The sequence below is a fragment of the Diplotaxodon limnothrissa genome, linkage group LG7 (assembly GCF_057381915.1).
Source record: "Diplotaxodon limnothrissa isolate DT_005_m linkage group LG7, D_limnothrissa_male_GT1.1, whole genome shotgun sequence".
NCBI classification, from domain to species: domain Eukaryota; kingdom Metazoa; phylum Chordata; class Actinopteri; order Cichliformes; family Cichlidae; genus Diplotaxodon; species Diplotaxodon limnothrissa.
Window position 1 is genome coordinate 46435167 of NC_140602.1, and position 13521 is coordinate 46448687.

Sequence of the window (13521 nt, forward strand, 5' to 3'; positions counted from 1 at the left end):
TAGGCGACAGTGGGGAGGAAAAACTGCCTTTAAACGGGCAGAAACCTCCGGCAGAACCAGGCTCAGGAGGGGACAGTCAACTGCCGGGACTGGTTGGGGAGGTGAACAGAGGTGGAGCAAGACGAGGCTACACCTGCTGAGGAAGCAGTAGAGTTCCTCCTCCAGGGCCAGCGGAAGCGTTTGTTCTTCTTTTTCATGCAGTTTTCTACAAGAGCTTTTTTTTCCAGGATGAGGGTTCTCAACTCATCGATGGTTTCTTTGTTTTGTTTCTCAAGCTTCTTGCACGTTTTCTCCACCTCTTCCAACGTTGCTTGTTTTTCTTCAAGCTTTTCCCTGAGCTCTTTGGATGTTTCCTCCTGCATTATCTTGTCCTTGTGCATGTCTGCGTTTCTTTGTTGTACTTCTTTGTACATGTCTTGTAGCTCCTCATTTCTTTTGTGGATATCTTGGAGCGTACGCTGCAGGTCGTCATGTATGTTGTCTTGTTCTTGCTTTTGCGCCTGCATTTCAGTGTGTTTGCGCTTCAAGTTGTTGTATTCCAACAATATCCCCTTAGTGAGCTCGGAGTTGTTTCTCGCCATTTGCTCCATCCTTTTCTGCATGTGCGAGCATTGTTTGTCCAGTTTTTCTTTTTCCCCTTCTAGTTGCTTTTTCTCGTGAAGGTGGTCTTTATTTTGGCGCAGAGTATCATCCACCTTCTCTTTCAGCATTCTGTATTTTTCCTCCGTGACTTTGAGTTTGTGCTCCATGTCTCTTTGCCTTTTCTCCTGTTCTTCCTTCTGTTGGAGGATTTCTTCATTTTTTTTCACAGCTTCATCGAAGTTTGTTTGGAGCAGCCGATTCATTTGGTCCATATATTGGAGATCCCATTCTGTCTTCTCAACAGTAGCTTTGCTGTCTTTAAGCTGGTTGGACATCTCCTTTAGTTCCACGCTCTTTTGCTTGTTTTCCTTAATTAGGAAGACAATCTGCTCTCGGGCTTGTCCAAACTTGATTCCCCAACCCTCATTAATAATATTTATGTCGGGCTGGCGTTTTTGTCTTTCTTCCAGGTTCTTATTTTGCGCTTCCATCTGTCTACACTTCTCCTCCAGTTGAAGTTTCTCTTCTTCAATCTGTTGAATTTTATTCTGGAGGTGGTAGTTTTCCTTCTTACTGTCATGTAATGCCCTTTGGACGGCTAAGAGGTCATTTGGGGAAATTGGCCGGCCACGACAGGAAGGAGAAGCGGCGTAATCTTTTTGCCTTGGTTGGTGTCTTGTTGGATACATGTTGAAGGTTGTACACGACAACTCTGAAAAGGTTTCCAAAAGTTTCTGTGGTGAACGTGTGAAGGCTGCAAACACAAATGCTGCGAAGACACGAACTAAAAAACTGCTGTGTGTCACCCCTGTTTAAGGAAAAACTTCAAAGGATCGTGTAGTGACATCATAACTCCGTGAGCCAATGAGATTGTCATGTGACATTTTGGAATGGGGATATTTTTTTTTAAACCGTTTTCAAATGTAACTTAATATTTGACTGTTTCTTAACTGACCTGTTTAGCTGATTAAGAAATGAATTGAAACGAGCATCACTAACGTTATATAACAGACAACAGAAAAAAAACAGTTTTTTTTACTTAGAAAAAAACAGTTTTTTTTCTAAGTAATAGAGGTATAATACATTTTTTAAAAATTTTTTTTAAATTATCCTACTTTTTATAAGAGGGAACATTATTTAAAGAATATGTATTTAATTGGAAAACTCTCTATTCGTCTAAAGGCTATAACAAGAAAGGTGAGCTTCCTGCTCAAAAATGAAATGACCAAAATAAATGGAGCATTTCTCTGCAATTACAAAGTCTGTGTAAACAATCTTGGTTTCAAAATAAGGCTAATGCTGGTGAGATGTCATCACAGGTGTAAATATTACTGCAGATGTTACTATGTCAAAGTTTCACAACTGTCTTATGTTTATTTATGTAGGCAAGACCTACTTTTCACTTTTTTGCTTTGCTATATGTTCTTGAGTGTATTAGTTTGCCAGCAGCACGAACATGTACTAGTGTCAATAATAATAGTACGGTGGATTAGAAAACCTGCTCACAAGTTGAATAAACACCCAGGATTGTTTCATCATTTTCATTCAAAACCAATATTTGAGTCAAAATGAGAAAGTTGTTTGTGCTGTCTGATGAAGAAGAAGCAAAATAAAGTGCAGTTTTGATGTAGATGATGTTGTATACAAACTAGAAGAGGAAGATAGTAGGATCTCTGTATCATGCTTTGTCACTTTGTACCATGTAATTCTTTCTATTTCCACCAGGGAGTGTTTTCAGAGGTGGTAGGTGGTAAAAGAAGAGGTCAGCAGGAAGATGGCGAAGAGCGACCAAAGACCAAGAAAAAGAGGCAGTCAGGCAAAGATGAAGAGTATTATATCCCTTACAGACCTAAAGACTTTGACTCTGAGAGAGGGTGAGGCATTAAACTGTTGCATCTGTTTCTTTAAAAAATGTGAATGGCTTTGTGTTTTATGCTGTTTTGTCCTGTATTATGCGTCGACAGGTTGAGTCTCGGTGGAGAGGGCAGTGCTTTTGAACAGCAGGCCTCTTCAGCTGTCCTTGATCTCATGGGAGATGAAGGCGATCGCCTTAACCAGCAGAAGAAAATGATGAAATGGTACAAATTTCCCTATGTTTGACTCAGTATCCACCAAATGGTCATTTCAAACTATAATTTAAAGTCTTTTTTCCCCCTTCTTTTTTTAGGGACCGTAAGAGGAAGCGTTTTGTGAGAGAAACGGGAAAAGAAGACCAGAAGAAGAAGATCAAAACAGACAGCGGTCAGGTTATCAGTAACAAGAAGAACAGGAAGAACTTGTATCCTTCCAACAAAAAGCTTCTCTGTGTGCTGCTCTCAATGACCCTCTTCTCTACTCCTATGACAATATTAAGCTGTACTGTGAAGATGTTGTATCACTTGACAACATGTCAGTTATGAGGAGTGAAGGAAAAAATACAAGATTGATGATACAGGATCTGGATCAGATGGAGAAACAGGCGGAGGAGGCAGGAAGCCAGCAAGAGGTAGGAAGGCATCAAAATGAATAGCACAAACATGTTAAATATAGACCATCAGCCACCATGTTTTAACTCAACTCTAAAGGTAAATACTTCAAGTCCCTCTTCCAGCCTTGCGAGCTATAACCTCCAACCTCTTTGTTGTGTCGTGCCTCTCCCAGGTCGTGGCCGTGGCCGACGAGGTCCAAACGTACAGAGCTCCGGTGACCACAAAGCACGCTCGGAGCTGAAAACAAAGGATCAGATCATGAAGCAGCGCAAGAAAAAGCAGAAGCACCAGTTCCTGCAGGGCGGGGGGATGAGGAAGCTCCGCTCCAAGAACAAAAAGTGGCTCGGAGAAGTTAAAAAGTCAGGTTTTGGAAGGGGTGGCCATAAGAAAGGCAAGCTGAGGAAGAAACTGGGAGGAGGACAGAGGGTTGATGGTGTGGAGGACATCACGAGGAACTGGGTGATAAGCGTCAGAATCATCTGAGAACATCACCAAAGATTTTCCTGGCGCTTTGTGTGACTGTAGATTAAGGAGAAAATCATTTGTGAATCTTTACACTGCAGAAATGCACGTCACTTCTTCCTTGATGGCCTGCTGAACTCTGCGTTTGCCACAGAGTTATGTTTAATTATGATCCACTAACCTGGATTTACTACTTGTAAGCATGTTGGCAGTCTAATAAAAGTGTTTTGGAGTACTGAAATATGTCTTATCAAAATGGTAAAATACAGATATTAAATATTGTGTGCTTAATTTGCAGTTAGTTTCAAAAATCGTCTCGCCCATCTTTTCTTAAAATAAGAGGTGCTCTATAAAAATGACATTAAATTCTGTAAACGTGCTCTATTTGCAATTATTTATCATTACTGTTGTCCAAGTGGTCTCATTTCAAAGTTGAAAGCGAGCATCGGAACGGGCAAGAAAGGCGACTTTTAATTGACTTTGAATGTGTTGTGGTTACTGATATCAGATGGGCTGGGTTGAGAAACTGGCTTAGAATTCCTCTTGCCTTCAGCATGGCCACGCCCCTCTGACTTCTGCAATCAACAAGGCATTTTTACCCAGGGAAATGTTTATTTCGCTTTTCAGTTTGGACTGTTCTCTGTAAATTCCTGAGAAAATTTGAGAAGATCAGGAGTGTCTGAAAAACGTAAAACAGCCCATCTGTCACCAACAGCAATGCTGCCTTCAAAGTCACTTAAATCACCCTTTTTTTTTCTGGCATGTGATTGGCTGATTAGATATTTGCATTCACAAGCAGCTGAATAGGTTAGTGCAGGGGTCAGCAACCTGCGGCTCTTTAGTCCTTTTAGTGCGGCTCTGCGTGGTTTGGGAAAATAAATTATTTTTTTAAGTAATTAGCTGAAGTGTATTTTATTTGTGTTAGTTCTTTTTTAACTTGTAGTTCTAAATTGGAAGATTACTGTGATATTGAAATGAAATATAAATATAAAATTATATTCTATTAGTTTTTGAACGCTCAAAATAAGCGTCACACTTGCGGAAGCCGATATACCCGCCGAAACGCCGTGCATTTATCGAGACTTTCAACCCCAGGTAGGCTAATTATCAATCTTCGGATCCACATTATGTCAGCAGCTCCACCGTGAACTATGTTAAAAACAAACACCGTTCACGCCTCACAGATGACAGCTTACAGTCCTGCGTAAAGATGAAAGTGACTTCATACAGCTCCGATTTGCAGACGCTGTGCGCAGAGATTCAGGAGCAGAAGTCCCATTGTAAACATATCACGGCAGACCCAACGATGTTTCCATGAACACGCTTTACAGCTTCTCTTTATTGACCACTTTTCACACACGGTTGCTGTATGCATACAGCCGGTGTTAAAGCTCACAGCCCGACACATACCAACACAACAGCATAGAGAGCACAGACGTTAAGGCGCCGAGGCGTGATCGCGGGTGCCGCTCAGGTGCGTCCGCCTCCCCTGCAGCGGCGCTGCAGACCACGCCCCGCCACACACATTAACCAGGTAAAATACATATTGTCAGGGTTCCTGGGTCGGTGACCCAGTGTTTTCAGTTTTGTTCATGTTCATATATATATATAGCATATAGTAAAGAATGAATCTGTAAACGACAGCTGTTGACATTTTTTAAAAATGAATGAAAAAGCATATTTAAATAATCAACATACATGATTTAAATATAAACACACACGTGACAAGAGACAGAACGTGTAGAAGATATATGCAGAAAGAGCTTTCAGTGGTCAGCTGATAACATGATATCTAAAAAATACATAGCTCATTTTCCTGTCTGTTAGTTGGACATGCTAACCTGTTAACAAGCTCCTATATTCACCCATACAGTTTGTAGATCATTTTGCTAAAATAGGTAAAATCTCCACTCTTTCAGGGCACTAATAGGCTAAAGGCATATTACAAAAGGTCATTCATGTATTCACAGATTCTCTGTAGTTATTCTGCTGCTCATTCACCTGTAAAAACCACACCAATCATTATTTCAACAGCCTTTTTATTTTGGAACAAAAGCATTTGACGATATGACTTACAGGACGTTACCAAATTCATGAAGCTATATTTGTGAGTTTATTTATCAATATCAGTTTAATGTAAACAGACTGATGTAGTAATAGACAGTAAAATGTTGGTGCGTGTGTAATATATGAGCGTTTATGTTTCTCTACATGGGTAAAAGTACTCCATGTCGCCCTCTGGTGGTAGCAACCAACTATGAAAAGAATGGATGTTGGATCTTAACTAAATGATAAAAAGTTTTATTACTTTGTATTACTTTCTTTAGTTTGGTAAAATTTACAGTTTTAATCCCGTAAGAAAATAAATCACTATCATAGAGAGGGATATTAGTAATTCGTTTGTTAATAACACTTTGTTTGTGTTTGCTAATGTTTCGACAGGAAAATGGTTTTCTACAAAGTTGTTTCATGTACAGAGTAACACACACACACACACACACACACACACACGTATGACTTTGCCGGTTTCAGCTGAAACAATTTCAGTGTTTCAAACCATGTTCCAGGATTTTTCCTTCACCATTTATGAGGTTTCAAGAAGAAGATAAACGACAGATATGAATGTTTGAAAAAGTTATAGATGAAAAGATGAAAAATACTCAAAGGATAAATTCAATTGGTTTATTGTTTTATGAATAAGTTGAAAAAGAAAAAGTTAAACAAGTAAATAATGAAACAAGGTAAAATGAAGTAAGAACAAAACGTCAACAAGTAAATAATGAAACAAGGTAAAATGAAGTAAGAACAAAACGTCAACAAGTAAATAATGAAACAAGGTAAAATGAAGTAAGAACAAAACGTTAACAAGTAAATAATGAAACAAGGTAAAATGAAGTAAGAACAAAACGTTAACAAGTAAATAATGAAACAAGGTAAAATGAAGCAAGCACAAAAAGTTAAGTAAATAATGAAACAAGGTAAAATGAAGTAAGCACAAAAAGTTAAGTAAATAATGAAACAAGGTAAAATGAAGTAAGAACAAAAAGTTAAGTAAATAATGAAACAAGGTAGAGGAGAGAAAACCCCAACAATCCCCTCTGAGCACGCACTAGGCGACAGTGGGGAGGAAAAACTGCCTTTAAACGGGCAGAAACCTCCGGCAGAACCAGGCTCAGGAGGGGACAGTCAACTGCCGGGACTGGTTGGGGAGGTGAACAGAGGTGGAGCAAGACGAGGCTACACCTGCTGAGGAAGCAGTAGAGTTCCTCCTCCAGGGCCAGCGGAAGCGTTTGTTCTTCTTTTTCATGCAGTTTTCTACAAGAGCTTTTTTTTCCAGGATGAGGGTTCTCAACTCATCGATGGTTTCTTTGTTTTGTTTCTCAAGCTTCTTGCACGTTTTCTCCACCTCTTCCAAGGTTGCTTGTTTTTCTTCAAGCTTTTCCCTGAGCTCTTTGGATGTTTCCTCCTGCATTATCTTGTCCTTGTGCATGTCTGCGTTTCTTTGTTGTACTTCTTTGTACATGTCTTGTAGCTCCTCATTTCTTTTGTGGATATCTTGGAGCGTACGCTGCAGGTCGTCATGTATGTTGTCTTGTTCTTGCTTTTGCGCCTGCATTTCAGTGTGTTTGCGCTTCAAGTTGTTGTATTCCAACAATATCCCCTTAGTGAGCTCGGAGTTGTTTCTCGCCATTTGCTCCATCCTTTTCTGCATGTGCGAGCATTGTTTGTCCAGTTTTTCTTTTTCCCCTTCTAGTTGCTTTTTCTCGTGAAGGTGGTCTTTATTTTGGCGCAGAGTATCATCCACCTTCTCTTTCAGCATTCTGTATTTTTCCTCCGTGACTTTGAGTTTGTGCTCCATGTCTTTTTGCCTTTTCTCCTGTTCTTCCTTCTGTTGGAGGATTTCTTCATTTTTTTTCACAGCTTCATCGAAGTTTGTTTGGAGCAGCCGATTCATTTGGTCCATATATTGGAGATCCCATTCTGTCTTCTCAACAGTAGCTTTGCTGTCTTTAAGCTGGTTGGACATCTCCTTTAGTTCCACGCTCTTTTGCTTGTTTTCCTTAATTAGGAAGACAATCTGCTCTCGGGCTTGTCCAAACTTGATTCCCCAACCCTCATTAATAATATTTATGTCGGGCTGGCGTTTTTGTCTTTCTTCCAGGTTCTTATTTTGCGCTTCCATCTGTCTACACTTCTCCTCCAGTTGAAGTTTCTCTTCTTCAATCTGTTGAATTTTATTCTGGAGGTGGTAGTTTTCCTTCTTACTGTCATGTAATGCCCTTTGGACGGCTAAGAGGTCATTTGGGGAAATTGGCCGGCCACGACAGGAAGGAGAAGCGGCGTAATCTTTTTGCCTTGGTTGGTGTCTTGTTGGATACATGTTGAAGGTTGTACACGACAACTCTGAAAAGGTTTCCAAAAGTTTCTGTGGTGAACGTGTGAAGGCTGCAAACACAAATGCTGCGAAGACACGAACTAAAAAACTGCTGTGTGTCACCCCTGTTTAAGGAAAAACTTCAAAGGATCGTGTAGTGACATCATAACTCCGTGAGCCAATGAGATTGTCATGTGACATTTTGGAATGGGGATATTTTTTTTTAAACCGTTTTCAAATGTAACTTAATATTTGACTGTTTCTTAACTGACCTGTTTAGCTGATTAAGAAATGAATTGAAACGAGCATCACTAACGTTATATAACAGACAACAGAAAAAAAACAGGTTTTTTTCTAAGTAATAGAGGTATAATACATTTTTTAAAATTTTTTTTTAAATTATCCTACTTTTTATAAGAGGGAACATTATTTAAAGAATATGTATTTAATTGCAAAACTCTCTATTCGTCTAAAGGCTATAACAAGAAAGGTGAGCTTCCTGCTCAAAAATGAAATGACCAAAATAAATGGAGCATTTCTCTGCAATTACAAAGTCTGTGTAAACAATCTTGGTTTCAAAATAAGGCTAATGCTGGTGAGATGTCATCACAGGTGTAAATATTACTGCAGATGTTACTATGTCAAAGTCTCACAACTGTCTTATGTTTATTTATGTAGGCAAGACCTACTTTTCACTTTTTTGCTTTGCTATATGTTCTTGAGTGTATTAGTTTGCCAGCAGCACGAACATGTACTAGTGTCAATAATAATAGTACGGTGGATTAGAAAACCTGCTCACAAGTTGAATAAACACCCAGGATTGTTTCATCATTTTCATTCAAAACCAATATTTGAGTCAAAATGAGAAAGTTGTTTGTGCTGTCTGATGAAGAAGAAGCAAAATAAAGTGCAGTTTTGATGTAGATGATGTTGTATACAAACTAGAAGAGGAAGATAGTAGGATCTCTGTATCATGCTTTGTCACTTTGTACCATGTAATTCTTTCTATTTCCACCAGGGGGTGTTTTCAGAAGTGGTAGGTGGTAAAAGAAGAGGTCAGCAGGAAGATGGCGAAGAGCGACCAAAGACCAAGAAAAAGAGGCAGTCAGGCAAAGATGAAGAGTATTATATCCCTTACAGACCTAAAGACTTTGACTCTGAGAGAGGGTGAGGCATTAAACTGTTGCATCTGTTTCTTTAAAAAATGTGAATGGCTTTGTGTTTTATGCTGTTTTGTCCTGTATTATGCGTCGACAGGTTGAGTCTCGGTGGAGAGGGCAGTGCTTTTGAACAGCAGGCCTCTTCAGCTGTCCTTGATCTCATGGGAGATGAAGGCGATCGCCTTAACCAGCAGAAGAAAATGATGAAATGGTACAAATTTCCCTATGTTTGACTCAGTATCCACCAAATGGTCATTTCAAACTATAATTTAAAGTCTTTTTTCCCCCTTCTTTTTTTAGGGACCGTAAGAGGAAGCGTTTTGTGAGAGAAACGGGAAAAGAAGACCAGAAGAAGAAGATCAAAACAGACAGCGGTCAGGTTATCAGTAACAAGAAGAACAGGAAGAACTTGTATCCTTCCAACAAAAAGCTTCTCTGTGTGCTGCTCTCAATGACCCTCTTCTCTACTCCTATGACAATATTAAGCTGTACTGTGAAGATGTTGTATCACTTGACAACATGTCAGTTATGAGGAGTGAAGGAAAAAATACAAGATTGATGATACAGGATCTGGATCAGATGGAGAAACAGGCGGAGGAGGCAGGAAGCCAGCAAGAGGTAGGAAGGCATCAAAATGAATAGCACAAACATGTCTGCCTGTTAAATATAGAACATCAGCCACCATGTTTTAACTCAACTCTAAAGGTAAATACTTCAAGTCCCTCTTCCAGCCTTGCGAGCTATAACCTCCAACCTCTTTGTTGTGTCGTGCCTCTCACAGGTCGTGGCCGTGGCCGACGAGGTCCAAACGTACAGAGCTCCGGTGACCACAAAGCACGCTCGGAGCTGAAAACAAAGGATCAGATCATGAAGCAGCGCAAGAAAAAGCAGAAGCACCAGTTCCTGCAGGGCGGGGGGATGAGGAAGCTCCGCTCCAAGAACAAAAAGTGGCTCGGATAAGTTAAAAAGTCAGGTTTTGGAAGGGGTGGCCATAAGAAAGGCAAGCTGAGGAAGAAACTGGGAGGAGGACAGAGGGTTGATGGTGTGGAGGACATCACGAGGAACTGGGTGATAAGCGTCAGAATCATCTGAGATCATCACCAAAGATTTTCCTGGCGCTTTGTGTGACTGTAGATTAAGGAGAAAATCATTTGTGCATCTCTACACTGCAGAAATGCACGTCACTTCTTCCTTGATGGCCTGCTGAACTCTGCGTTTGCCACAGAGTGATGTTTAATTATGATCCACTAACCTGGATTTACTACTTGTAAGCATGTTGGCAGTCTAATAAAAGTGTTTTGGAGTACTGAAATATGTCTTATCAAAATGGTAAAATACAGATATTAAATATTGTGTGCTTAATTTGCAGTTAGTTTCAAAAATCGTCTCGCCCATCTTTTCTTAAAATAAGAGGTGCTCTATAAAAATGACATTAAATTCTGTAAACGTGCTCTATTTGCAATTATTTATCATTACTGTTGTCCAAGTGGTCTCATTTCAAAGTTGAAAGCGAGCATCGGAACGGGCAAGAAAGGCGACTTTTAATTGACTTTGAATGTGTTGTGGTTACTGATATCAGATGGGCTGGGTTGAGAAACTGGCTTAGAATTCCTCTTGCCTTCAGCATGGCCACGCCCCTCTGACTTCTGCAATCAACAAGGCATTTTTACCCAGGGAAATGTTTATTTCGCTTTTCAGTTTGGACTGTTCTCTGTAAATTCCTGAGAAAATTTGAGAAGATCAGGAGTGTCTGAAAAACGTAAAACAGCCCATCTGTCACCAACAGCAATGCTGCCTTCAAAGTCACTTAAATCACCCTTTTTTTTTTCTGGCATGTGATTGGCTGATTAGATATTTGCATTCACAAGCAGCTGAATAGGTTAGTGCAGGGGTCAGCAACCTGCGGCTCTTTAGTCCTTTTAGTGCGGCTCTGCGTGGTTTGGGAAAATAAATTATTTTTTTAAGTAATTAGCTGAAGTGTATTTTATTTGTGTTAGTTCTTTTTTAACTTGTAGTTCTAAATTGGAAGATTACTGTGATATTGAAATGAAATATAAATATAAAATTATATTCTATTAGTTTTTGAACGCTCAAAATAAGCGTCACACTTGCGGAAGCCGATATACCCGCCGAAACGCCGTGCATTTATCGAGACTTTCAACCCCAGGTAGGCTAATTATCAATCTTCGGATCCACATTATGTCAGCAGCTCCACCGTGAACTATGTTAAAAACAAACACCGCTCACGCCTCACAGATGACAGCTTACAGTCCTGCGTAAAGATGAAAGTGACTTCATACAGCTCCGATTTGCAGACGCTGTGCGCAGAGATTCAGGAGCAGAAGTCCCATTGTAAACATATCACGGCAGACCCAACGATGTTTCCATGAACACGCTTTACAGCTTCTCTTTATTGACCACTTTTCACACACGGTTGCTGTATGCATACAGCCGGTGTTAAAGCTCACAGCCCGACACATACCAACACAACAGCATAGAGAGCACAGACGTTAAGGCGCCGAGGCGTGATCGCGGGTGCCGCTCAGGTGCGTCCGCCTCCCCTGCAGCGGCGCTGCAGACCACGCCCCGCCACACACATTAACCAGGTAAAATACATATTGTCAGGGTTCCTGGGTCGGTGACCCAGTGTTTTCAGTTTTGTTCATGTTCATATATATATATATAGCATATAGTAAAGAATGAATCTGTAAACGACAGCTGTTGACATTTTTTAAAAATGAATGAAAAAGCATATTTAAATAATCAACATACATGATTTAAATATAAACACACACGTGACAAGAGACAGAACGTGTAGAAGATATATGCAGAAAGAGCTTTCAGTGGTCAGCTGATAACATGATATCTAAAAAATACATAGCTCATTTTCCTGTCTGTTAGTTGGACATGCTAACCTGTTAACAAGCTCCTATATTCACCCATACAGTTTGTAGATCATTTTGCTAAAATAGGTAAAATCTCCACTCTTTCAGGGCACTAATAGGCTAAAGGCATATTACAAAAGGTCATTCATGTATTCACAGATTCTCTGTAGTTATTCTGCTGCTCATTCACCTGTAAAAACCACACCAATCATTATTTCAACAGCCTTTTTATTTTGGAACAAAAGCATTTGACGATATGACTTACAGGACGTTACCAAATTCATGAAGCTATATTTGTGAGTTTATTTATCAATATCAGTTTAATGTAAACAGACTGATGTAGTAATAGACAGTAAAATGTTGGTGCGTGTGTAATATATGAGCGTTTATGTTTCTCTACATGGGTAAAAGTACTCCATGTCGCCCTCTGGTGGTAGCAACCAACTATGAAAAGAATGGATGTTGGATCTTAACTAAATGATAAAAAGTTTTATTACTTTGTATTACTTTCTTTAGTTTGGTAAAATTTACAGTTTTAATCCCGTAAGAAAATAAATCACTATCATAGAGAGGGATATTAGTAATTCGTTTGTTAATAACACTTTGTTTGTGTTTGCTAATGTTTCGACAGGAAAATGGTTTTCTACAAAGTTGTTTCATGTACAGAGTAACACACACACACACACACACACACACACACACACACACACACACACACACACGTATGACTTTGCCGGTTTCAGCTGAAACAATTTCAGTGTTTCAAACCATGTTCCAGGATTTTTCCTTCACCATTTATGAGGTTTCAAGAAGAAGATAAACGACAGATATGAATGTTTGAAAAAGTTATAGATGAAAAGATGAAAAATACTCAAAGGATAAATTCAATTGGTTTATTGTTTTATGAATAAGTTGAAAAAGAAAAAGTTAAACAAGTAAATAATGAAACAAGGTAAAATGAAGTAAGAACAAAACGTCAACAAGTAAATAATGAAACAAGGTAAAATGAAGTAAGAACAAAACGTTAACAAGTAAATAATGAAACAAGGTAAAATGAAGTAAGAACAAAACGTCAACAAGTAAATAATGAAACAAGGTAAAATGAAGTAAGAACAAAACGTCAACAAGTAAATAATGAAACAAGGTAAAATGAAGTAAGAACAAAACGTTAACAAGTAAATAATGAAACAAGGTAAAATGAAGTAAGAACAAAACGTTAACAAGTAAATAATGAAACAAGGTAAAATGAAGTAAGCACAAAAAGTTAAGTAAATAATGAAACAAGGTAGAGGAGAGAAAACCCCAACAATCCCCTCTGAGCACGCACTAGGCGACAGTGGGGAGGAAAAACTGCCTTTAAACGGGCAGAAACCTCCGGCAGAACCAGGCTCAGGAGGGGACAGTCAACTGCCGGGACTGGTTGGGGAGGTGAACAGAGGTGGAGCAAGACGAGGCTACACCTGCTGAGGAAGCAGTAGAGTTCCTCCTCCAGGGCCAGCGGAAGCGTTTGTTCTTCTTTTTCATGCAGTTTTCTACAAGAGCTTTTTTTTCCAGGATGAGGGTTCTCAACTCATCGATGGTTTCTTTGT

The 13521-nt window shown here is 39.4% G+C and overlaps 2 protein-coding genes across 2 annotated transcripts; both read left to right on the forward strand.

Annotated features, from left to right (window-relative positions):
• Positions 1 to 1728: 1728 nt before the first annotated feature.
• LOC146629000 (ATP-dependent RNA helicase DDX54-like) lies at positions 1729 to 3533 on the forward strand. Its single transcript, XM_085357099.1, has 5 exons — positions 1729 to 1779; positions 2308 to 2456; positions 2547 to 2660; positions 2750 to 2970; positions 3223 to 3533. The coding sequence occupies exons 1-5, from the start codon at positions 1729 to 1731 to the stop codon at positions 3531 to 3533; spliced, it is 846 nt and encodes a 281-aa protein (XP_085213225.1).
• A 4793-nt stretch (positions 3534 to 8326) lies between these two features.
• LOC146629001 (ATP-dependent RNA helicase DDX54-like) lies at positions 8327 to 10007 on the forward strand. The gene is made up of 5 exons (XM_085357100.1): positions 8327 to 8377; positions 8906 to 9054; positions 9145 to 9258; positions 9348 to 9568; positions 9829 to 10007. The coding sequence occupies exons 1-5, from the start codon at positions 8327 to 8329 to the stop codon at positions 10005 to 10007; spliced, it is 714 nt and encodes a 237-aa protein (XP_085213226.1).
• Positions 10008 to 13521: the final 3514 nt, after the last annotated feature.